General features: G+C 49.6%; 1 protein-coding gene across 1 annotated transcript; it reads left to right on the forward strand.

Annotated features, from left to right (window-relative positions):
* Positions 1 to 3,709: 3,709 nt before the first annotated feature.
* rnf169 (ring finger protein 169) lies at positions 3,710 to 25,115 on the forward strand. The gene is made up of 6 exons (XM_067985586.1): positions 3,710 to 4,061; positions 9,898 to 9,974; positions 15,071 to 15,241; positions 17,474 to 17,592; positions 18,238 to 18,337; positions 20,382 to 25,115. The coding sequence occupies exons 1-6, from the start codon at positions 3,725 to 3,727 to the stop codon at positions 21,432 to 21,434; spliced, it is 1,857 nt and encodes a 618-aa protein (XP_067841687.1). The 5' UTR covers positions 3,710 to 3,724; the 3' UTR covers positions 21,435 to 25,115.
* Positions 25,116 to 26,213: the final 1,098 nt, after the last annotated feature.

The raw sequence follows: 26,213 nt of genomic DNA on the forward strand, positions 1-26,213 counted from the left end.
CTTGGATACACTTAGGCAAAGGTCCTCTAGTACTTCACACAAATGTCCTTTATCTATGAGCCTCAACTTGAGTGTTAGTAAGTGTGCTGGCCCACAGCCAAGTCCAATCCAGGCTTAATTCAGTTTAAAGCTCAAAGTGAGGAGAGAGGTTAGCAGAAATTTATTTACACTGAGTATGGAATGCTTTGCCACAGGGAATGGTTGAGCCATTGCATCTTTTAAGGGAAAATTGGATAAATACTTGAAGCAGAGGAGGATACAGGGCTATGGAGAGAGAGCGGGGTGGTGGGATTAGTTTGGGATTGATACAGGGCTATGGAGGGAGAGTGGGGCGGTGGGATTAGTTTGGGATTGATACAGGGCTATGGGGAGAGAGTGGAGCGGTGGGATTAGTTTGGGATTGATACAGGGCTATGGGGAGAGAGTGGGGCAGTGGGATTAGTTTGGGATTGATACAGGGCTATGGGGAGAGAGTGGGGCAGTGGGATTAGTTTGGGATTGATACAGGGCTATGGAGGGAGAGTGGGGCAGTGGGATTAGTTTGGGATTGATACAGGGCTATGGGGAGAGAGTGGGGCGGTGGGATCAGTTTTGGATTAATACAGGGCTATGGAGAGAGAGTGGCGCAATGGGATTGGTTTTGGATTGATACAGGGCTATGGCGAGAGAGTAGGAAGTGGGATTAGTTTTGGTTTGAGGACTAACAAAAACTCTAAGAGTTTGGCTCTCAGCACAGCCCGGGGATGGACCCTGAGACCTTCCTGGTCTCTCTGACTCAGCCACAAAGTTGGATAAATGGGGATGCTCTCCATCTCCTCCTCTAACTGATTGTTTCTCAGCACCCCGACACTCTGGACCTACACGCCTCCCTCTGCCTTCCCTTCCTACAATCTCCATGTTCTTTAAAACCCAACCTTGGGTTGATCCATTTTAACTTCTCTCCAACTGTTTCTGATCATGGTGGTGACCTGTACTGTGGACCTTGAGCTCTTCAGTTGGGTTTCTCAATTTAACAAACCTCCCCCTGTATTCTGACAGTATAATGTTCCACTCCAGTGACATCATGAATAGGAGCATGGGGGGAGGGGGGGAGGGGGCAACACTCACCATTCACAGTGTGACTGGAGTAAAATGACGTGATGTTAGGAAAAGCTATTCCAATGCGTCTGTCCCTAGGCTGCATTCACCCAACGTTTCAGGATGGAAATCAGGAATTGAGAGCAGCAAGTGCTTAGATACCACGCTTTGTAAGGCTGAGGGCTTATCAGGAGATTTAGAGAGACATTCAACAACAGCAACTTGCATTTACACTTGGAGAAATGTCTTGAGATGCTTCACAGAGGCATAAGGGAAGATATTAGGACAGGTGAGCAGAAGCTCGTCCAAGAGGTGGGTATTGAGGACGATTTTAAAGGAGGAAGAGGGAGGTGGAGAGGTTTAGGGAGGGAATTCCAGAGCTTAGAGTCTAGGCAGCTGAAGGCACGGCCGCCAATGAAAAGAGGTGAAGAGAATGGAGGATCTGTACAAGAGGCTTGTGTCAGAGAAACGGTGTGTTACTTGGATTTGGGGAGGGTTGTAGAGCTGGAGGAGGTTACAGAGCTGGGAGGGCAAGGCCATTGAAGGATTTAAACACAAAGGGTGAGAACTTTAAATTTGAGACATTACAGGTCCAGCAACCAATTTAGGTGAGCGAGGACAGGAGTGATTGGCGCTTGGGACTTCATACAGGAAGCAGAGTTCTAGGTGAGCTGAAAGTTAGAGGGTGGGGAATGGGAGGCCGGCCAGGAGAACATTGGGGTAATTATGCATGAAGGTGAGTCTAAGCAAAGAGTGCACCTCTGAAGTTTCCTATCTTCCTTTTCCTAAGCTCCAAATTTTCAGGCCTGGAAACCGTTTCTCCTCCCTGCATCTTCCTTTTATTGGAGTCAAGACTCTGCCTTTTACTTTCCCAGGACCACGATTCTGTGGAACTCCTCACCTCCATCTGTCTTTCCTTCCCCTCCGACAATCTTCAGGCCTTTGAAAGCTCCAAGCTTGGCGTCGACTGATCATTACGTCCTGTTTTACCTCGCCTTCTCCCCTGCTCTTTTTCCAATCATGGTTGCCTGCACTATGGGCCTCAGATCTCCACTGAGTTTTCTCAATTTAAGAAAAAAGGAGATAACTTGTCTGTAAGATGCAGGATTATGAAAAGCGAAGCCCAAATTGTGGGGGAAGGGGTAGATAAAACTGTTTTTGTAAAAAAAAATGTTCTTCGAATGTGGGCACCAGTGCCAAGGGCATTGTAGCTGCCCTGTTTATGGTTCAGGGGGCATTGAGTCAACAGTGTAGTATGGGACTGGAGTCACATTTAGGGCAGAGCAATTAGGGGCAACTGGCTGCCTTCCCTGAAGGACGTTAATGAACAAGTAGGGTTTTTACAACAATCCGAAAGTTTTCGTGGTCATTTATGTTCTGGTGCCAGCACACAAATTTACCAGATTTTACCAAATTCAGTTGATAATGTGGGTTTTCGAGCCGAGTAACAGCCAGTTGGTGTTGATTTGATCCTAACTGTTAATTAAGAACGGTTGGGTTAACGGCTAGTTAATGTCAGTGTTGCTGAAGAGTCAAATGCAAGTGTGGGTTAGGCTGTGTTTTGATTATGGGTTTGTTTAAACAACAGTCGTTTCTTTAGGGCTGACTTCCAGTCATTTAATGTGGATTAAAGCCAGTTAGTCAGGTTTAGTGCTGGTTACGCAGTTGGTTACAACCGGCTAGTGTAGATTAGAGCCAGGTTACAACTGCTTAGTGTAGATTAGATCAGAATTACAGCCGCTAAGAGCCAGGTTGCAGCTGTTTGGAGAAGGGATCAGCTGGTTAGAGTAGATCAGAGTTAGTTCTGATTAGTGTAGATTAGATCAGAATTACAGTTGGTTGGAGCCAGGTTCCAACTGATTGGAGAAAGGAACAGCTAGTTAGAGTAGGTCAGAGTTGGGTTACAGCTGGTTAGAGGCTATCAGTTAGTTAGAGTTAGTCTACAGCTGGTTAGAGAAGATCAGAGTTAGTTTACAGCTGGTTAGAGAAGATCAGTTAGTTAGTTAGTCTACAGCTGGTTAGAGAAGATCAGTTAGTTAGTCTACAGCTGGTTAGAGAAGATCAGAGTTAGATTATAGCTGGTTAGAGAAGATCAGAGTTGGTTAGAGTTAGTCTACAGGTGGTTACAGTAGATCAGAGTTAGTTTATAGCTGATAGAGAAGATCAGAGTTAGTTTATAGCTGGTTAGAGAAGATCAGCATTAGTTACAGCTGGTTAGAGAAGATCAGAGTTAGTTTATAGCTGGTTAGAGTTAGTCTACAGCTGGTTACAGTAGATCAGAGTTAGATTATAGCTGGTTGGAGAAGATCAGAGTTAGTTTATAGCTGGTTAGAAAAGATCAGCGCTAGTTCCAGCTGGTTAGAGAAGATCAGAGTTAGTTTATATCTGGTTAGAGAAGATCAGAGTTGGTTAGAGTTAGTCTACAGCTGGTTACAGTAGATCAGCCTTAGTTTCAGCTGGTTAGAGAAGATCAGAGTTAGTTTATAGCTGGTTAGAGAAGATCAGTTAGTTTCTAGCTGGTTAGAGAAGATCAGCGCTAGTTCCAGCTGGTTAGAGCGGCGGCGTGCCCCGAGGAGGGGTGCAGGGGGAGGCGCGCTCCCGCGGTCCAGGCGCGCTCCCGCGGGGGGCGGGGCTCTAACATCACAAGATGGCGGCGGCGACGACGGCGGCCTGGAGCCGAAGCCGGAGCCGGAGAGGACGGCAGGGAGCCCGGGCTCAGGCCGAGACCCAGACCCAGGCCGGGGATGGCGGCCTGTCCCCGCCCACAGCACCGGCCGCACCCTCGCACTGCCGCGGCTGCCTGAGCCGCGCGGTGCCCGAGGCCGGACTGGGCCTGGGGTTAGGCCTCGGCCTGGCCTGCCCGCTCTGCCGCCACACCGACACCGACAGCAGCCGGGCCGCCGCGCCGCTCTGGCAGCGGGGCCGCAGGAGGAAGCAGGACCGGAGGCGGCAGGAGGAAGAGGCGGAGCAGCGGCCGGAGCCCGGTGAGAGCGGGGGGACCGGGGACCGTGGGTGGGGGGGGGAGATACGCCGCCCGGCTGTGGGGGATACGGGACAGCCCTGGGTGCGGGAGCGGGCTCTGAGCCTCTCCCGCTCTGACTGGCTCTGGGGGTCGGGCTTGGGCTGCGGACCCTCAGTCAAAGCCCAGCTCCGACCCCCCAGGCGTTAACCTGCCTCCTCTCCCCCCCCCCCCTTTCTTTAGATGTTGGGTATTTCTGGTCATTTCTGCTTTTATTCCACCTCTTTTCCTGATATCCCCTTTCCCCCTGGCTGGAGAGTCTAGAACTGGGGGGCATAGTCCCAGGATAAGGGGGTCGGACATTCAAGACCGAGATGAGGAGGAATTTCTTCACTCAGAGGGTCGTGAATCTTTGGAATTCTCCACCCCAGAGGGCTGTGGATGGTCAGTCGCTGAATATATTCAAGGCTGAGATCGATAGATTTTTTGGACTCCAGGGGAATTGGACGGGAAAGTTGAGTTGAGGTTGAAGATCAGCCATGATCTTACTGAATGGCGGAGCAGGCTGGAGGGGCCGTATGGCCTATTTCTCCTATGTCTTATGTTCTCTCCTCTTCCCCTCTCTTTCCCCCCCCCCCCCCCCCAATATTGATGGATGTGGAAGAATGGGGCAGGGAGGGAGGAGGCAAGCGGTGGACAACATCAGTATGTGACAGGTGGGAGTGGGTCTGGAGTCAGAAATGTGGGGAGAAGGAGGGGAAATGTGGGGAGAAGGAGGGGAAATGTGTTGGCGAGGAGATTGGGGTACGAGGCAGAGAGTCTGCTGGCATCAGGGAGGGTGGGGCGATGGTCCGATATTGGGGACACGGGGCTAGGTTGAAGAGTGACGGGGATAGAAGAGGCTATGTCAGGCGAAAAGGTTTGTGTTGGGGTTGAGAGGGATTAGCACTAGGAACGGGGCCATGAAGAGTGTTGTGGATTGGAGATCCAGGACGAGAGTTAGAAATGGGTAAGATGTTGGGGTGAGAAGGGCTGGGGTCAAATGGAGGGGATGAATGAGACAGAAAGGGGCAATCGTACGTGGGCAAAAGATTGGGAGGGAGGGTGACACAAGCATTGTGAAAGGGGATGGGGCAGTTTTGGGGTAGAAAATTGAGGGGTCACAAAGAAAGAGAAGGTGCTGGTGAGTTTTGATCTTCCTGAATTCCCTAAATTCTAGAAAGGTCCCCATGGATTGGAGGGTAGCAAATATAACCCTGCTATTCAAGAAAGGAGGGAGGGAGAAAACAGGGAACTACAGGCCATTTGGCCTGACATCAGTTGTCGGGAAAATGCTGGAATCCATTATTAAGGACACAGTAACAGGGCACTTAGAAAATCATAATATGATTAGGCAGAGTCAACACGGTTTTATGAAGGGGGAATCGTGTTTGACAAATCTATTTTTTTTGAGGGTGTAACTAGCAGGGTAGATAAAGGGGAACCAGTGGATGTCGTATATTTGGATTTTCAAAAGGCATTCAGTAAGGTGCCACATAAAAGGTTGTTACACAAAATAAGGGCTCATGGGGTTGAGGATAATATATTAGCATGGATAGAGAATTTGTTAAAGGACAGAACAGAGAGTAGGGATAAACGGGTCATTTTCAGGTTGGCAGGCTGTAACTGGGGAGGGGGGCAGGGATCAGTGCTTGGGCCTCAGCTATTTACAATCTATATTAATGACTTAGATGAAGGGACCGAGTGTAATGTATCCAAGCTTGCTGACGATACAAAGCTAGATGGGAAAGTATGCTGTGAGGAGGACGCAAAGGGTCTGCAAAGGGATATGGACAGGTTAAGTGAGTGGGCAAGAAGGTGGCAGATGGAGTATAATGTGGGGAAATGTGAGGTTATTCACTTTGGTTGGAAAAACTGAATATTTTTTAAATGGTGAGAAATTATCAAATGTTGGTGTTCAGAGGGATTTTGATGTCCTTGTACATGAAACATAAAATTAACATGCGGGTACAACAAGCAATTAGGAAGGCAAATGGAATGTTGGCCTTTAGTGCAAGGGGGTTAGAGTATAAGAGTAAGGAAGTCTTGCTGTAACTGTACAGGGCTTTGGTGAGACCGCAGCTGGAGTACTGTGTATAGTTTTGGTCTCCTTTTCTAAGGAAGGAGATACTTGCCACAGAGCGGATGCATTGAAGGTTCACTAGATTGATTCCTGGGATGAGAGGGTTGTCCTATGAGGAGAGATTGAGTAGAATGGGCCTATACTCTCTGGAGTTTAGAAGAATGAGAGGTGATTTCATTGAAACATGTAAGATTCTAAGAGGGCTTGACAGGGTAGATGCTGAGAGGCTGTTTCCCCTGGCTGAAGAGTCTAGAACTAGGGGACATAGTCTCAGGATAAGAGGTTGGACATTTAGGACTAAGATGAGGAATTTCTTCACTCAGAGGGTGGTGAATCTTTGGAATTCTCTACCCCAGAGGGCTGTGGATGCTCATTTGTTGAGTATATTCAAGACTGAGATCGATAGAATTTTGGACTCTAGGGGAATCGAGGGATATGGGGATCGGGTGGGAAAGTGGAGTTGAGGTCGAAGATCAGCCATGATCTGATTGAATGGCGGAGCAGGCTCGAGGGGCCGTATGGCCTACTCCTGCTCCTATTTCTTACGTTCATATGAGACAGCAGCTGAGAGTTTTATAGTGAAGTAGAATTTCTGAAGTTCATAGCTGCTTGTTTTAAATCTGATTCAAAATAACTTGACAACTAAACAGAAATACAATCAGGAATTGAAGCAAAAATACCCTGGGTGGAAAATGTCTCCAAATAATCAGTGTTGAAAGCTGAAATCATTACTGGTCTGGGTCTGTGTGTTTCCCATGCACTTTGTGTCAGCTTGAAGCTAACGTTTAGAATGTTACAGCACAGAAGGAGGCCATTCAGCCCATTGTGCCTGTGCTGGCTCTCTGCAAGAGCTATCTAATTAGTCCCACTCCGCTACCCTTTGCCCATGCGGCCCATCGTGTCTGTGCTGTCTCCCTTAAAGAGCTACAACCCCCTTGCCCTTTCCCCACACCCTCTTAATTTTTTTCCCCAAATATTTCTCCACTTCCCCTTTAAGAGCTATTTTCGATTCTGCTTCCACCGCTGTTTCTGGTCAGGCGTTTCATGTTCTCTGCGTTTTTTAAAAAAAATAATTCTCCTAACCTCTCCCCTCGTGCTTTTGGTGATGTTTCTTAAATTTATGTCCTCCAGTTTACAGGCTCACTGTGCGGTTGTAATAGTTTTTTCCATATTTTGTCTTCTTAAAACCCCTCATAATTTTGAGCCCCTCCATCTGCTGTAATGAAAAGAACCCCAGTTTCTCCAGTCTCTCCTCATAACCAAAGCCCCCCATCCTGGTATCATCTCAGTGAATCTCCTCTGTACCCTCTCCATGGCCTTGACATCCTTCCTAAAGTAAGGCGCTCAAAGCTGGGCACAATATTCTAATGGCAGCCTAACCAGTGATAGGTTCAGCATTACCTCTTTGCATTTTGTGCTCAATGCCCCTATTTATATGTGAAATTTAAATACCGTTAAACACACCACAGCATCAGTCCTCTCCCCTTCTGTAGTGCAGGGTTGTCCAAACTTAGGCCACAGAGTCTTGACAATCCAGCCCGGGCATCTCAGTCCTATTTGGGCTCGTATTTCTCACTCGCTGGTTTGTTTAAAGTTTGAGAGTCTGGAGGTTTGGAAGGTGCTGTTCTCAGTGCTGCTGCACCACCGGTGGCTAAATGGCTCTCCATCCAGCAGAGAAGTTTAAGGGGGGATTTAATCGAGGTGTTCAAAGTCGTGAAGGGTTTTGATCGAGTAAATAAGGAGAAACTGATTCCACTGGCAGGAGGGTTGGTATTCAGAGGACACAGATTTACGGTAATTGGCAACAAAAACCAGAGGGGAGATGAGGAGGAAATTTTTTCAGTAGTGAGTTGTAATGATCTGGAATGTGCTCTGAAAGGGCGGCGGAAGCAGATTCAATAACTTTCAAAAGGGAATTGGATAATTGGCGGCCGTGCCTTCAGCTGCCTAGGCCCTAAGCTCTGGAATTCCCTCCACTCCAAACTTCTCTACCTCCATCTCCTCCTTTAAGACGCTCCTTAAAACCTACCTCTTTGACCAAGCACCTGTCCTAATATTTCCTTACGTGGCTCTGTGTCAAATTTTGTTTGATAACGCTCCTTGGGACGTTAGAGGCGCTATATAAATGCAAGTAGTTTTTTTTTATTCATTCATGGAATGTGGGTGTTGCTGGCAAGGCCAACATTTATTGCTCATCCCTAATTGCCCCTCGAGAAGGTGGTGGTGAGCCGCCTTCTTGAACCGCTGCAGTCCGTGTGGTGAAGGTTCTCCCACAGTGCTGTTAGGAAGGGAGTTCCAGGATTTTGACCCAGCGACGATGAAGGAACGGCGATATATTTCCAAGTCGGGATGGTGTGTGACTTGGAGGGGAACGTGCAGGTGGTGTTGTTCCCATGTGCCTGCTGCCCTTGTCCTTCTAGGTGGTAGAGGTCGCAGGTTTGGGAGGTGCTGTCGAAGAAGCCTTGGCGAGTTGCTGCAGTGTATCCTGTGGATGGTACACACTGCAGCCACTGTGCGCTGGTGGTGAAGGGAGTGAATGTTTAGGATGGTGGATGGGGTGCCAATCAAGCGGGCTGCTTTGTCCTGGATGGTGTCGCACTTCTTGAGTGTTGTTGGAGCTGCACTCATCCAGGCAAGTGGAGGGTATTCCATCACACTCCTGACTTGTGCCTTGTAAATGATGGAAAGGCTTTGGGGAGTCAGGAGGTGAGTCACTCGCCGCAGAATACCCAGTCTCTGACCTGCTCTTGTAGCCACAGTATTTATATGGCTGGTCCAGTTAAGTTTCTGGTCAATGGTGACCCCCAGGATGTTGATGGTGGGGGATTCGGCGATGGTAATGCCGTTGAATGTCAGGTGGAGGTGGTTGGACTCTCTCTTGTTGGAGATGGTCATTGCCTGGCACTTGTCTGGCGCGAATGTTACTTGCCACTTATCAGCCCAAGCCTGGATGTTGCCCAGTTCTTGCTGCATGCGGGCATGGACTGCTTCATTATCTGAGGGCTTGTGAATGGAACTGAACACTGTGTAATCATCAGCGAACATTCCCATTTCTGACCTTATGATGGAGGGAAGGTCATTGATGAAGCAGCTGAAGATGGTTGGGCCTAGGACACTGCCCCGAGGAACTTTGTCACACTTCCTGTACCTCCCTGTTGCTGCATTCCTGGCAGTGACCCTTCGTTCTATACACTCAGTGAGCATTGAACAGATATTGTTTTCTCCTTTTCTTCAAGTCTCTACAACACGCCGTGAAAAACAGACTTGTGTTTATATAGAACCTTATCTATATGTGTTCAAAATTATGAGGGGTTTTGAGAGAGTAAATGAGGAGAAACTGTTTCCATTGGCAGGAGGGTCGGTAACCAGAGGACACAGATTTAAGATAATTGGCAAAAGAACCAGAGGGGGAGATGAGAATTTTTTTTTTTAAACACAGCGAGTTGTTCTGATGTGGAACGCGCTGCCTGAAAGGGTGGTGGAAGCAGATTCAATAATAACTTTCAAAAGTGAATTGGATAAATACTTGACAAGGAAACGTTAGCAGGGCTATGGGGAAAGAGCGGGGAGTGGGACTCATTGGAGAGCTCTTTCAAAGAGCCGGCACAGGCACGATGTTATTCTGTGCTGTTATGATTATCGTGCCTCAACCGAGCAAAGCATATCGACTGCTGCAGATGCCTCGTGAGACGGGAGTTGCGTTTGTCGATTAGTGAGTTTGCCTTTGTTCTCCTTGCAGGCCGTGTATTCCGTGCTCCTCTGGTGTTGAGTAAAGCGGGTGAAGTCCGGGATGAGTTTGAAAGCCGGCTCCGACAGGTACTGTCCTCCGACACTTCAATTACTTTGTTTTAAGACCGGATGGGAGCGCGGAGACGGGTGGGGAATGAACTACGGGCCCTCTCCTTCCAGTAGGCCCTGAATAGATTGCTCTGTTACGCATTGTTCCTAACATCTCCTTGGAGGAACCGCAAAGTTCCTGTAGGTGAATCGGGAATTGAGTAGGGGAGAAGATACAGACCAAATTCCCCTCTTCTCTTCCCCAATTTTTCTCTCTCCTCTCCTCTCGTTTTTCGGATGAGACGTTAAACCGAGACCCTGTCTGCTCTCTCAAGTGGACGTAAAAGGTCCCACGGCACAATTTCGAAGAGCAGGGGAATTCTCCCCACGCACTGGGCCAATATTTATCTCTCAACCAACATCACTAAAAAAACAGATTGTCCGGTCATTATCACAAGTGGGATCTTGCTGTGCACAAATTGGCTGCCGCATTTCCTACAACAGTGACTACACTTCAAAAGTGCTTCATTGGCTGTAAAGCGCTTTGGGCCGTCCTGAAGTCATGAAAAGCATTGTATAAATCTTTCTTTCCTGAAACTGCTGACTGCTGGCAACAGTGGTCCCATACCTCACCCGTGTAGCTACTCTTCACGTTCGGGCCTAGACATCAAGTGTTGCCGAGCTGTTTAACCACGAGGGGCATCGCGGCTGTCGGATGTGTGAGTCGGTGGGTAGTGATCCAGAGCAGGGACCCTGGTTGATTTCCTAACCCTGGCCTCTCCCTAGCCCGGCCCAAGGCACTGCGGCCGGTTGTAGTGCTTTCCCTGTTGCTCTGACCGTGACTGGCCAACTAAGCATGGATCAGCAGTGAAACCAGGGACCTCCCTGGCCTGTTTTTAAAATTCACATCCTTGTTTTCAAATCCCTCCATGGCCTCACCCCTCCCTATCTCTGTAACCTCCTCCAGCCCAAAACCTTTTGAGATCTCTGCGCTCCTCCAATTCTGGCCTCTTGCGTGTCCCCGATCTTCATCGCTGCACCATTGGCGGCCGTGCCTTCAGCTGCCTCGGCCCTAATCCAGTAATTGAGTATTGTTGAAAGATCTTTCTGTGATCCTGAATCATGCTCCTTTCACGTGTCTTGATGTTGCTGCACATCTTTAGAAAATCATCGGGAGTTCACTTCCTGCACCATTTGTCCCCGTTGTCAGATATTCTACATAACAAATGATAGATACCTGGGGGTAAGTTATGGACTATGGTCTAATGGGGGGATTCAGGTGGTTTATATATAGAATAACGGATACCCGGGAGTGAGTTACAGGCTGGAATCTAATCAAGGCGTTTGTCACGTAGCTGCTTGTGCGCGCTTTCTCTGCGCGGTTTGACTGCCACTCCTGACTTGTGTCCAGTTTACGCTCTCCTCTCCCGCAGGGACTGGCTCCCGTTGGAGTGCAGCTCACAGGCGCTTGGCGCCCTCTCCCCAATTGCCATTTCTTCATGCGTGAGTCTAGACGGTGAGTCTCAGCAGGCTGTTTGGTGAGAGGCATCGCGGTCTAGCCCAGTCTGCCCACACTCCACATGCACTGCAGGAGTCACTGGCTCGGGGTGCTGAAAAGCCCCCACTTGCTGCCCAGCTGAGTTGGTTTAACTTGGGAGACCGAGTACACACGTCACTAAAAGCTGTTGGCTTTTAATCAATCAAAAAGACAAATGGAATGTTGGCCTTACCTCAAGGCAGCTGGAATACAAAGAGGGGGCGAAGTGATGCCACGGAGTTTAAAACTCTGGTCGGACCCCGTCCGGAGACTGCGTTGAGTTCTGGGCACCGCATCTCAGGAAGGATATATTGGCCCTTGGAGGGGCTGCAGCGCAGATGATACTGGGGTTAAAAGGGTTAAAATATGAGGACAGGTTGCATAAACATGGCTTGTATTCCCTTGAGTTTAAAAGATTGAGGTGTGATCTAATTGAGCTGTTTAAAAGGTTTGGTAGAGAAGATACAGTGAAACTATTTCCTCTGGTGGGGGGAGTCCAGAACAAGGGGGCATAATCTTAAAATTAGAGCTCGGCCATTGAGGAGTGAAATCAGACAGCACTTTTTCCACACACAGGGTAGTGGAAATCTGGAACTCTCTTCCCCCAAAAAGGCTGTGGATGCTGGAGGTCAATTGGAAATTTCCGGACTGAGATGGATAGATTTTTGTTGGGTAAGGATATAAAGGGAAATGGAGCAAAGGCAGGTAAATAGGGTCGAGGTACAGATCAGTCATGATCTAATTGAATGGTGTAACAGACTTGAGGGGCTGAACGGCCTCCTCCTGTTCCTCTGGCACAGATCTGGAATCTTCCGGAAAACAAGCTGCTTTTATCGACTGAACCAGCGAGGGAGCTGTCCCATCACTGTTTGTGTTTTTTAGCCAGCCGAAAATACGACTCATATCTTATCGAGGCAAGTCTGTGCATGTTCCTCACTCCCCTGGACATAGGCCAGGTCTGACCAGCTCCACAGGCAGCAAGATACAGCAAGGAGGAGAGGTGTGAAGGGAGCCAACAGCTCGTTACATTCAGAACAAACTAGATGTCTGTGCAACAGGACTTGCTTCTCTCTGTCTGATCAGTCAACATTTAAAGCTTCTGTCCTGCTTTTTATGGAATAGAGATGGAGTTTGGTAACTGGTCACGTTATCTTGTCTGTGAATTGGGACTGCTTGTTGGTGTCATTAGTTTAAATAACCTTTTTTTTCTACATCTGCTGTCAGAGTTTCCAACTTTCATAAAGTCCAAAGCCAAGCGGGCAGTGAAACGGGGGCTGGGGTCCTTGAGCACAAAATCCAGGTCGACCCTCCCAGTGCAGTACTGAGGGAGTGCCGCACTGTCGGAGGGTCAGTACCGAGGGAGCGCTGCACTGTCGGAGGGACGGTACCGAGGGAGCGCTGCACTGTCGGAGGGACGGTACCGAGGGAGCGCTGCACTGTCGGAGGGACGGTACCGAGGGAGCGCTGCACTGTCGGAGGGACGGTACCGAGGGAGCGCTGCACTGTCGGAGGGACGGTACCGAGGGAGCGCTGCACTGTCGGAGGGACGGTACCGAGGGAGCGCTGCACTGTCGGAGGGACGGTACCGAGGGAGCGCTGCACTGTCGGAGGGACGGTACCGAGGGAGCGCTGCACTGTCGGAGGGACGGTACCGAGGGAGCGCTGCACTGTCGGAGGGACGGTACCGAGGGAGCGCTGCACTGTCGGAGGGACGGTACCGAGGGAGCGCTGCACTGTCGGAGGGACGGTACCGAGGGAGCGCTGCACTGTCGGAGGGACGGTACCGAGGGAGCGCTGCACTGTCGGAGGGACGGTACCGAGGGAGCGCTGCACTGTCGGAGGGACGGTACCGAGGGAGCGCTGCACTGTCGGAGGGACGGTACCGAGGGAGCGCTGCACTGTCGGAGGGACGGTACCGAGGGAGCGCTGCACTGTCGGAGGGACGGTACCGAGGGAGCGCTGCACTGTCGGAGGGACGGTCTTTCGGATGAGACGTGATTGACCAGAGTCTCTTCCTTCTCTCGTGATATTGGTATGTTGTCATGAAGAAAGCAGAATTCAAAAGAATATGGTCAAATAATAATTGAAAATTGTTGTTTGCCTTGGTTAATATAATTCGGCCTGTGGCAAACCGTTTGAGTTGCAGTTTGCCTGTGGCTCTTACCCAGGTTGGACAGGTCTGACCCATCAAGTACCAGTGACTGTAATGGCAGAGCTTTGCTGAGACATGAAACCGTTTTCCCCCTCAGGTGGGTGTAAAAGATCCCATGAAACTATTTCGAAGAAGAGCACGGGAGTTCTTCCTGGTGTCCTGTTATAAGCTGGATAGCCTGGTGGTGAAGGATAAAATATATAAAAATGAGCCCCAATTGATACCCACCACCTGAATACAATCAACACTAATTGATATGAATCACATGGATGGAATTAACATCCTGGCCGATATTTATCCCGCAACCAACGTTATTAAAAACAGATTAACAGGTCATTATCACATTGCTGTTTGTGGGACCTTGCTGTGCGTAAATTGGCTGCCACGTTTCCTACATTAAAACAGTGACTACACTTCAAAAAGTACTTTATTGGCTGTAAAACGCTTGAGTCGTGAAAGGTGCTGTATAAATGCAAGTCTTTTTCCTTTTTATTTTGAACTGTTGAGAAGGCAAATGCAGCAGCCATTCTCCACACAGCAAGACCACACAAAGAGCAGTGAGATGAGTGACTGGTTAGTTTCTGTGTGGTGTTGGCTGGGTAGACCTGGCTATCCTCTTCCGAATCGTGCCATGGGATCATTTGCATCTACTTGAACTCTCAGGCAGGGGTCGTGGTTTAACGCCCGATCCAAAAGCCAGCGCAGCATTCCCTCTGTAACGGAGTGCCTGCCCAAGCAAGAAAACACAAGGCGGCTGGAAATACGCAGGAGATCCCCACCCCCACCTACAGTCTGAAGGTGAAAAGACAATTTAACATTGCAGGTGGGGCCCTTTCAGAGCGGGAATAGTCAGCTAGACGAAAGCTCTTCATGGGACTGGCCAAAACAAAGGCATTGGGCCGAGCTCCCACTAACTGCTGATGGGGTTAAGGGCCTGAACGTACATTTTAAATCGACACGTTTAAGGAGTTGAATTCCTCCATGGCCTCACCCCCTCCCTGTCTCTGTAACCTCCTCCAGCCCTACAACTCTCCCAGATCTCTGCGCTCCTCCAATTCTGGCCTCTTGTGCATCCCTCACTCTCTTCGCTCCACCATTGGCGACTGTGCCTTCAGCTGCCTAGGCCCTAAGCTCTGAATTCCCTCCCTAAACCTCTCCACCTCTCTCACCTCCTTTAAGACGCTCCTTAAAACCTACCTTTTTGACCAAGCTTTTGGTCACCTGTCCTAATGTTGTCTCAGGTGGCTCGGTGTCAAATTTTGTCTGATAATCACTTCTGTGAAGTGCCTTGGGGCATTTTACTAGGTTAAAGGTGCTATATAAATGCAAGTTATTATAGAACCAGTTTTGCTAATAGTGTCAGTGGGGGCTGTCCCTGATGGGGTGGGGGGAAACGGGAGTGTTGATCGGGATACGGAGGCTGAAGCATAAACCTTTTCCTTCCAGTACGAGGCGGAGAGGGAGAGCTTGAAGGAGGATGACGAGACGGTCACAGCGGAAATAATTCAGATAATTCTGGCTGAAGGGGAGCAAGAGAAGCAACAAATGGAGAAGGCGGCAATCGCGGAGCAGGTGAAGAAGGACGAGGAGCTGGCGAGGAAATGGAGTCGAGAATTTGTGAGTGTTTAAATTCTCTCTCTCTCCCTCTCCATCGCCGTCCCTTTCTCTTCTGTTTCTCTCCTTTTTGCTGTTTCTATCTCCGTCTCTTTTTCTTTTTCTCTTTTTATCTCTCTCTTCCCCCTCCTCTTTTTCCTTTACACCCCCTTGTTACTAATTCACTGCTGAATTGGAAATAATCTCCCTGTTTACTCTCCCGTGTTGTAAGTGTAGAAACATAGAAACATAGAAAATAAGAGCAGGAGTAGGCCATTCGGCCCTTCGAGCCTGCTCCGCCATTCAATATGATCAGGGCTGATCCTCTATCTCAATACCATATTCCCGCTCTCTCCCCATACCCCTTGATGCCTTTTGTGACTAGAAATCTATCTAGCTCCTTCTTAAATATATTCAGTGACTTGGCCTCCGCAGCCTTCTGTGGTAGAGAATTCCACAGGTTCACCACCCTCTGAGTGAAGAAATTTCTCCTCATCTCAGTCCTAAATGTCCTACCCTGTATCCTGAGACTGTGACCCCTCGTTCTGGACCCCCAGCCAGGGGAAACATCCTCCCTGCATCCAGTCTGTCTAGTCCTGTCAGAATTTTATACGTTTCAATGAGATCCCCTCTCATTCTTCTAAACTCGAGTGAATACAGGCCGAGTCGACCCAATCTCTCCTCATACGACAGTCCTGCCATCCCAGGAATCAGTCTGGTGAACCTTCGCTGCACTCCCTCTATGGCAAGTATATCCTTTCTTAGGTAAGGAGACCAAAACTACACACACTGCTCCAGGTGTGGTCTCACCAAGGCCCTGTATAACTGCTTGACTTGATGTCTGACCTACCTCGCACCTGTCCGGAGATGTCAGGGAGACACTGGTCAGACTTGTGGGTCTGGGGTATTTGGTGTGAGGGGGGCATCTCCTGTTGTGATCCCTTAGCATTTAATCAGGATTAAAATGGCCGGTATGTGATAGCACAACGCCACTCAATACTAAACCTCCAACAGTAAAGTTTTGGGACTCCTATACCACGTACTGCAGTGAGTTAGTTTGGGAATAACGTCACCCATTTCAGAACCCTGATTGAACTGCTTTTCGCACTGATCGAGGTGAGAATTAGTGGTGCTGGGGAATGAAGGTTTATTTTCCCCTCTGTCACCCAAGCCATTTATGGCATTGGGGTCTGTGCAGAACAAAGCTCTCGTTTACTCTGACCAAACACAGTTTCCCGTTGGCAGCGCATGTCTGCGAGAGGGATTAGGATCCGCGATGATGCCGTCCATGGTCAAATAGCTGGCATCCGCTCGATATCTAGGCTTATGCATGATTACTGGAAGGCTACTGGTGCTGACGGAATTATACCCCGGCGTGAATCATCACCTTCAGGAGAGAGGAAGTTGGGGAAGAACTAAAGGCTCAAATGTACAAACGCAGTCACTGTCGTTACGTCAGTGAATGTGGCGGCTGATCTGCGCACCACAAATACCAAGGAGATGAACGGCCAGTTAACCCGGTTTTGGTGTTGGTTGAGGGAAGAATATTGGCCAAAACGCCAGGGGAACTAACTCCCTGCTCTTCTTCCTGTATCTTCATGGTATCTTTAACACCCACCTTAAACAGTGGAACAGACAGATGGGATGACCAGATCGTCTGTTTTTTTTTAGTGATGTTGGTTGAGGGATAAATATTGGCCCCAGGACACCGGGGCGAACTCCCTTCTGCTCGTCTTCCAATAGTGTCCATGGGATCTTTCACATCCACCTGAGAGGGGCGGACGGGGCCTCAGTTTAACGTCTTATCCGAAAGACGGCACCTCCGACAGTGCAGCACTCCCTCAGTACTGACCCTCCGACAGTGCAGCGCTCCCTCAGTACTGACCCTCCGACAGTGCAGCGCTCCCTCAGTACTGACCCTCCGACAGTGCAGCGCTCCCTCAGTACTGACCCTCCGACAGTGCAGCACTCCCTCAGTACTGACCCTCCGACAGTGCAGCGCTCCCTCAGTACTGCACTGGGAGAGTCAGCCTGGATTTTGTGCTCGAGTCTCTGGAGTGGGGCTCGAACCCACGACCTTCTGATTTGGAGGATAGATCGATACCGACTGAGCCAATTTAAAAATGAAACGGCGCCGCATCATCTTGTGAATGTATTTTCCCAGAATTATCAGGTTTTTTTTTGCTAGTCCTGTAGTGTCCCTGTTTGTTCAGTGAGATATGACAAGAGATATTGAGGGATATTTTTCTCCCGCAGGCTGCTGACAACATGTCCGATTCAGAGAACGAGGAGCCAGTTAAACACATGTCTACCCGGCAACGGGGCTCGACAGCCAATAGCAAGCTGAGCTCCAACTCTTCTGGTCGCATCACAAGGTAAGTGGAGTCCGGGCCTTCTGCTAACTCTCTGGTGTGTGGTTTTGAACAATAACTGCGCAAGGAGCAGTCTATTGATGTAAAGACCAGAACTCTGCTGCCCGTATCCTAACTCGCGCCAAGTCCCGTTCACCCATCTCCCGTGAGCTCGCTGACCGACACTGGCTCCCAGTCCAGCAACGCCTCCATTAAAAAAAAAAAAAATTCTCATCCTAGATTTCAAATCCCTCCATGGCCTCGCCCCCTCCCTATCTCTGAAACCTCCTCCAGCCCTACAACCCTCCCAGATCCCTGCGCTCCTTCACTTCTGGCCTCTTATCCAATTACGATTCCCTTCGCCCCACCATTGGCGGCCGTGCCTTCAGCTGCCTCGGCCCTAAGCTCTGGAATTCCCTCCCTAATCCTCTTTGTCTCTCTACCTCTCTCTCCTCCTTTAAGACACTTCTTAAAATCTACCTCTTTGATCAAGGTTTTAATCACCTGTCCTGATATCTCTGTGGCTCGGTGTCAAATTTTGTTTGATAATCGCTCCTGTGAAGCACCTTGGGACATTTTACTACGTTAAAGGCGCTATATAAATGCAAGATGTTGAAGTGGCCCAGAATAAAGCTGCCATTCCCTCACTCTTGGCTCCTTGCCTTGCAGCATGCTGGGTGCAAACTCAGAGAAGAATCGAAGTTGGAGCACGCCGGTGGAAAATAACCAGAACCGAAGAACAACGCCTCGCAGTGACAGCGGAACCAAGGTATCCATGGTTACAGCAGTGCACCATTAGCGGGGGTGGCGTCGCCGCGGTGACATGCCGTGCAACACCCTTTTGTTGCACCTTTTAGGTACTGCAGGGATTGCCAGTTGGTGGGAAGCGTTAGTGACGCAGTTCCTAGTGGACGTGAGGGCATTTCATTGTCTGGTTCATCCAAGCCATAAGGATAACTTGTTATGGCAGCGTACTGGTACTAATGCATTGCAGGAGAAATTTGTTCAGGATTTAGGATTAATCTGGGGATGTATTGTGATGCCTGTCGGCCATGGCTCAGTGGGCAGCGCTCTCGCCTCTGAGTCAGAAGGTCATGGGTTCAAGTCCCACTCCAGAGATTTGAGCACAAAATTTAGGCTGACACTCCCGGTGGAGTGCTGAGGGAGCGCCGCGCTGTCGGAGGGTCAGCGCTGAGGGAGCGCCGCGCTGTCGGAGGGTCAGCGCTGAGGGAGCGCCGCGCTGTCGGAGGGTCAGCGCTGAGGGAGCGCCGCGCTGTCGGAGGGTCAGCGCTGAGGGAGCGCCGCGCTGTCGGAGGGGCCGCACTGAGGGAGCGCCGCGCTGTCGGAGGGGCCGCGCTGTCGGAGGGGCTTTCCTTTCTGTCTGTCTCATTGTTCCACATAAACCAACTCAAATTAACAAAAGATCCAACCACAGCTTAGCCACCAGCATGTACCAAGTACCTCATTGGTTGATGGTACCAGTTAATCCTTAGTGCAGCTTGAGAGATATCGAGGAGTGATCAGAGCGCCTTGTTAATCGTTACTTATAGCCCCACCTGTAGGCAGGTAACAGTGATAGAATTGTCAACTTAACCATCGTATCCACAAACATGGGAACTGGAGGAGGCCATTCAGCCCCTCGAGCCTGTTCCGCCATTCAGTTAGATCGTGGCTGATCTGTATCTTAACTCCATCGACCCGCCTTGGTTCCGTCACCCTTAACCAACAAAATTATATAAATCTCAGTCTTGAAAGCTCCAATTGACCCCCAGCCTCGACAGCCCTTTTGAGGGAGAGTTTTCCAGATATCCACTCCCCTTTGTGTGAAGAAGTGCTTCCTGATTTCACTCCTGAACGGCCTAGCTCTGATTTTCCGGACTCTCCCACCAGAGGAAATAGTTTCTCTCAATCTACCCTACCCACAGTGGGCACCGTCACATCGTGGTTATGTTACTGGACTAGTAATCCAGAGGCCCAGACTAATAATCTGGAGACATGAGTCCAATTCCCGCCACGGCAGCAGGGAATTTAAATTCAGTTAATTAAAACATTTTTAAAAACCTGGAATAAAAAGCTAGTATCAGTAATGGTGACCGTAAAAACCCATCTGGTTCACTAATTTCCTTTAGGGAAGGAAACCTGCCATCCTTACCCGGTCTGGCCTATATGTGACTCCAGACCCACAGCAATGTGGTTGATTCTTAACTGCCCTCTGAAATGGCCTAGCCTTGTCAAGGGCAATTAAGGATGGGCAGTAAATGCTGGCCTTGCCAGTGACTTCCCAAATCCCATGAAGGAAAAAAAAATAGATCCTTTAATCATCTTAAACACCTCAATTAGATCACCCCTTAATCTTCTAAACTTGAGGGAATACAAGCCTCGTCTCTGCAACCTGTCCTCATAATTTAACCCTTTTAGCCCCAGTATCATTCTGGTGAATCTGCTTCCAGATTTCACACCTGGATGGCCCAGCTCTGAGATTGCACCCCCTTAGTTTGGATTCTCTATCTCCCCTATCGAATCCTTTTAACATTTTAAATAACTCAATTAGATCACCTCTCAATCTTTTAAACTCAAGGGAATACAAGCCAGGTTTATGAAATCTGTTCTCATAGTTTAACCCTCTAACCTCTGGTATCATTCTGGTGAACCTGCACTAAACCCCCTCCAAGGCCATTATACCGTTGTTGTCTCCATCAGTGTCTCTTTGTGCGTGTATATTTCTGCCCTGTCCTTGTGTAGTTTTAAGATCTGTTTTATATGGGTTTTTTTTGTGGCGGCACCTCTTAAATCTCTCTCCCTTTTGCTTACAGACAGCTTCCGTCACCACCAGCTCCCTCAGCACCAACACTTTAATCAACATCCTGTCCTCTTCCGAAAACAGCCGCTCCAACTCTGCCCCCGACCTGAGCTCGGAGAAGCGGACCCTGAGCGACCCCTCGCTCTCGGGCCCGGTCAAGCGGGAGCGGTCAGTCAGCCCTGACAGCAACGACAGCATCTCCGGGGAGCTCAACCACTTCAAGCCCATCATCTGCTCCCCCTGCACCCCTCCCAAGAAGCTGCCGGACGGGAGGCTCCTGAAACCCAAGATCGTCAAGTCCACCCCCAGGAACCTCGGCTACAGCCTGCAGAAGATGACGACGTACGACGTCAACCCCAGCATCTTGGCCAAGTGGGGGCAGATCCTGCGGGACCGCCGCAAGGAGAAGACAGTCTCGAAGGCCACCCTGACCTTGGAGGAAGAGGAGGAGGAGGAGACGACCACCGGGCGGCCGATGTCGGGGAGCGACTTCTCCGGGCTGGCGCCGCCCGACGACTCTGGTTCCCGCGGATCCCCCGAGGCCGGCCGATCGGACCCTCTATCTCCCTCCCTGCCCATGGACTGCTCGGCCTCGGCGGAGGTCCCAGACACCACAATGGAAGATCTGGAGTGGGAGGCCGTGGACTGCCAGGCCGGGGGAACGGAGCAGGAGAACGGGCCGCAACAAGATCCCAAAGGCCCGGCTCGCTCCGGGAAGAAACGCCGCAAGGGAGCCGGGGCCACCGGCAGCACTGCCACCGGTGGAGGGGGAGGAGTCGCATCGTCATCCCGATCGCACCGGGGCAAGAAAAGGTTCCGCAAGACCAAGCACACGACGCCGGGCGGTCAGACCAAACGGGTGAAATGGAACGCGGCGGGGAACAGCGGCGTTCCCGACCCAGCCTCGCACACCGATCTGGACCGTGCACGGCAGGAGGAGGAGGACCGGAAGCTGGCCTTCAGGCTGCAGCGGCGTTTTGACCTGGAGCGGACCACGGTTAACCGGAAGAAAGGGAGTGAGGAGAGCTACCTGCTGCGGACAACAGTCACCTCCAATACCAAGTAGTTGGACTGGGATTGCTATCCCTCTCTCTCCCCACTCCGCTCCCCTCCACCCAGGGGCTCTCTGCCTGTTACTCCCAGTCTGTGTGATGTGCAGCCAGTACAGGAATAATACAAGCCATCGCTTTCGTGATGCTTTTTATTTTTGTTCTTAATCCTTTGCCGCTTCAGAATCGCTGCCTGTGATTTCATCGCTCGACTTCTCCCTCCCCCCCCCCCCCCCGAACCCTAGAACGATTCGATCGGCCAAGGTAGCTGAGCTGAGCTGTGCGGTCCGACCCTGAATGGTTGGACGTGCCTTACGCCCACGTTTATAATCGCGCAACCCGCTCCCGTGCGGTTGTTGAAGATTCGTGTTCGCGGCTGTCTCCTCTCTCGCCCACTGCCGGAATCAAAAATGGCAATTTGGGCGCGACTGTTGCTGCCGCCTGTTTGCTGTTGGAGGTGCCCCCGGTGACTCGTCATCCCACAGTCCTGGAGCCCTGTTGATCAGCGAGCTCGCTGCAGGGCGAAGCGGGGAAGTGTGGACTGTGGAATAATTCACATCGCAGATCGTGTACCAAGTTGTAATCTATAGTTCACCTTTCAATTATTTCTTTTTAAAAGGGGAACGTTTCTCGGAGGTGGGAAGAGAGGGAATCACATTTAACCTAAAGCATTTCTCTTGTCCTGGCCAGCCCTCCCCTCTCTCAAAAAGCGGGGGGGGGGAGGTCAGTGACACTTGATAACGCTTTCCCACGCTGAGTTGGGAGGAGCATTTCACCGTTGTCAGTGCGTGTCCCCTGGCTCGAAACAAACTCGCTCAAACGTTGCGTCTGAGTTGGTCTTGGCGTCTTGGGGCTGAGCTCTTGCTTCGCATCCAAATGCTGTCTTCTCCTCCTCCTGTGCGATTCTATATCTCTGCGCTGCTCCTGTTTCTTCTCCGGGGGCGCCCCTGTTTAACTGGAGATCTCTGCCTTATGAACATACGAAATTGACGGGCAGGAAAAGACCAGCTGGTCCATCAAGCCCACCCACCATGATGGCCGGAGCATCACAACTGAACACTTCTGCCTTCCCCTCTTCCCATCCCCCCCTTGTTGTTTCTTAGTGTGTGTGTGAGGGACAGCGCGAGCAGGTAGGATGATGGAGGGGTGCAGTTGTCCTGGTAACCGAGTGGGAGGCCGTCATTTCCGATGCCCCTGTTCAGAGGATGGAGAACCCCATATATTTTTTCACCCAGAGGGTGGTGGGGGTCTGGAACTCACTGCCTGAAAGGGTGGTAGAAGCAGAAACCCTCAACGTGTTTACAAAGTACCTGGATATGCACTTGAAGTGTCTTGAGCTACAGGGCTACGGACCAAGTGCTGGAAAGAGGGATTAGGCTGGATAGCTCTTTTTCAGCCGGCACAGACACGATGGGCCGAATGGCCTGTGCTGTAAATTTCTGTGTTAATGTTCCACTGCCCATGTCAGTTCCTATTAAATAGGAGAACCTTGTACACCTGCGACCCTCTAATCCCACCACTCGTGCACTAAGGACTCTGCTCAGGTGTGTGTGCGCCTGATGGTTTAAATCTACAGTCGAGCATTGTAAAATTACAACACTCCCCAATTATTTTCTCTCCCAGGGTAACGGTGATCCTGCTGCTGGCATTGTGCCAATGCTGCTCTGAAACTAAGAACATAACAAAAGGTTAACTAGGAAAACCCATTTGGTCTAATGAATCCTAGTACTGGAACTCACCCAGCCCGGCATCTAGAACTCCCCCGAATAGTGTTCACTTTCTGAGTAAAGATTTTTTTTTTCTTATTGTTTTTTTACTTTCCACAAATTCCTCTGGAGCTGCTGACCAGACTTAGTTTGATAAGGTTCACCTTATCTGTGCTGCTTAATACTTTACAGCCTAGAAATTTATTTGAATACTTGCCACGTTTGTATGAAGTTACTAGGATCCCTTGTTTCAAATTTTAAAAATGTTTGCACCTTTGTTAAAACTGCAGATAAAGTAACTTGGTACGAACGTGTTAAGCTTTCGTGCACTAATTGAGCCCGCTGTAATCTTTGGGTTTAGACACCTCGATGAGGTTTTCCCCTAGAATGTAGAGCTCGAGTTTCACCAATCCTTCCTCCCAGTTCGTGCCCGCTACACTTTAACAGTCTGGCTGCCCTGCTCTTCTCCCCACCCTCTCCAACGCATGCGTCCCCCCCCCTATTTGAAGAGGGACGGGTCAGGGTTGGCTTCCAGCTGACTCCCTCGGGGGTGGGGGGGATTGACATTTGCCTTTTTCTCCCCCTCTCCCTTGTAGAGAGGAGCCTGGTCCCTCTGCTCGATGCCAAGTGCGGGGTAGGACCAGGATCTGAATGGTGTGCAGAGAATCGCAGCATCAGCCCTGTCTGCTGCCATTCAGTGGGCCTGCTCCATGTTCGCAGTCAGCGTCTTGTGCCACTGCGCTGTCCTGAGAAATGTGGAGCTTTTTCTTTTGACTTTACTGGTAATCAGGCAGTTTCCCCGTGCTCTGTAGCTCCCTAATGTTATGTTCCTGGTGCTGAATGTGGGCGTGTTCTGGCGCAGGAGACATCGGGATCTGGCAGCTAGTTGGAGCCCGAAGTGGGAGTGACTCTGGCGATGTGTGGAGAGGGCCGTATCCTCGCACTCACTGCCTTGTCCCACTTGCATCTCCTGTCTGGGGCAAAGTGTATTAATAGGGGAGCTTGGAGTTCAGGTAATCAAAGGAAGGAGGAGGCTGGGAATAGATGGGAGCAGATGAACCAGGTGTCAGAGGACGTTGCTTGTTGTAGTGGGATTATACCGAATTTACAGCACAGAAACAGGCCATTCGGTCCAACTGGTCCATGCTGGTGTTTATGCTCCACACAAGCCTCCTCCCTCCCTACTTCATCTCACCCTATCTGCATCTTAGACACGAGTCTTGTTTACACTTGTTTATTGTGAGATTCATTATTTAAAATCTGTCAATTTGAGCTACTTTTTTCCTGTATTGGCTCCTACACTGGATTGGGAAACTGCGAACAAGGGCTAACTTTTTTGTAATGGTGTGGAAAATATGAAGACATTTTCTGTATGAAAACAATATTGAACTAATGAAACAAGTGGACATTTTGTTAGTACACTTTATACTAAACCCAGTAAAGCACTTAGGCTCCTCCTAACCAGTTTAAATTCTTTGAGGAGAAATATTTGCCAAAGATTTAAAACAAAAAAAAAAAATTTTTTTTAAGAAAATAGTTTGTGGAAGAATAATTTTCAGGAAAGCAGAACTCAGTCACGTAACCGATGTTTGCACAGAGCGGGAATTCACGATGAGACTTGATGGAAGTTGGTGCCAAAAGAAGTTGGACCGAGGGATATATATATATGTATAAAAAGAGACTCTGTCTGGACTGTCTCGTTCGCTTTTCCTGGTGTCTGTCTTTATTGTTCTGTGGCAAACAAGTGGAACTTCCATTATCTTCCCGCTACCCTCCCCACCAGTGGATAACAGAAGTTGGGGGTTAATACAAAGGCCCCCGGGAGCGTCATACAGCCCAGGAATGGAAACTTAGGATACGGGTGGGAAAAGAATCTCACTGGTTTTGATCTTTGTCCTACCAGATAATTGGAGTGTGGATAATGGCGGTTTCACTGTAATTGAATTTATTTCTGTATTAAATTAATATGCTTTAGTGTATATAAATAACAAATGGATTGTAATTTTTGGTGAAGGATGGGCAGAGAGGAGAGCGGGGAACATTAGCCCAGGACACTGAGGAACCCCAGTCCCAAGAGCCGCTCTGTGTTTCCCCAGGCAGGGTTACAGTACTTGAGGTTTCATCGGTGTTATGTTAACACCAGCAGTATCCCAAATGGATTATCATCACTGTTAAAATAATACGGATAGGAAAATCCAGGCTAAAATTTGCACAGGTCTGGGATTCCTCTTTAAAGATGGCAAAATTGACAACATTTAAAGGGAACAGAATGGTGTCAAGTGGCTCAGTCAGAACGTCGTGGGTTCAAGCCCCAACTCCGGAGATTTGAGCACAAAATCTAGGCTGACGCTCCCAGTTCAGTTGATGAGGGAATGCTGCGCTGTCGGAGGTGCCGTCTTTCGGATGAGGTTAAACCTATTTGCCTGTTTAGTGAATTCCATGGCACAGTCTGAACAGGAGCAGGATGTTCTGGTCCTGGTTCCTCTCAACCACACCACTAATAAACAGATAAAGTCGTCATTCATCGACCTGTTGTTGGTGGGACTTGCCGATGTGCGATTGGCTGTTATATTTGCCTACATAACTGACTGCGCTTTAAAAGTCTTTAAGTTTTTTTAAGTCCTGTAGACTTTATAAATGCAAGTTTTCTTTTCTTGAGGCTGCCAGCCAGCTTGTGTGAATACGTACTAGATCCTCTTGTGGCATCAATCAGATGCTGCACTGTTAGATATCCCTACCATGATCACTTTCAACCAACTTTTAATTCGATCCGCCTCTGATTATTTAAAGACACACTCAGGGATAAGGCTCCAAAGCCCTTGATTGTGGCCCAACCCTAGATGTAACTTTGAAGATAATTGTTTCTAGGGTAGCCAGCTAGAACAGATTATAATCTTCGTGCGTTTGGCAGTTCCTTCTCAGGAGATGGCTACTGCATCCTCGGCCACTACCGTATTGTCCTAGAGCCAGGCCGCGTTGGCTGCTTCGCGCACAGCTCCGTCCCTGTAATCGGCACCATGAACTGCTGAGGAAATGTCACAAAGCCATTAAATGCTCCCTCACCCACTGCCCTCGACAGCCTGCACGCCA

The sequence above is a fragment of the Heptranchias perlo genome, chromosome 6 (genome assembly GCF_035084215.1).
Source record: "Heptranchias perlo isolate sHepPer1 chromosome 6, sHepPer1.hap1, whole genome shotgun sequence".
NCBI classification, from domain to species: Eukaryota; Metazoa; Chordata; class Chondrichthyes; order Hexanchiformes; family Hexanchidae; genus Heptranchias; species Heptranchias perlo.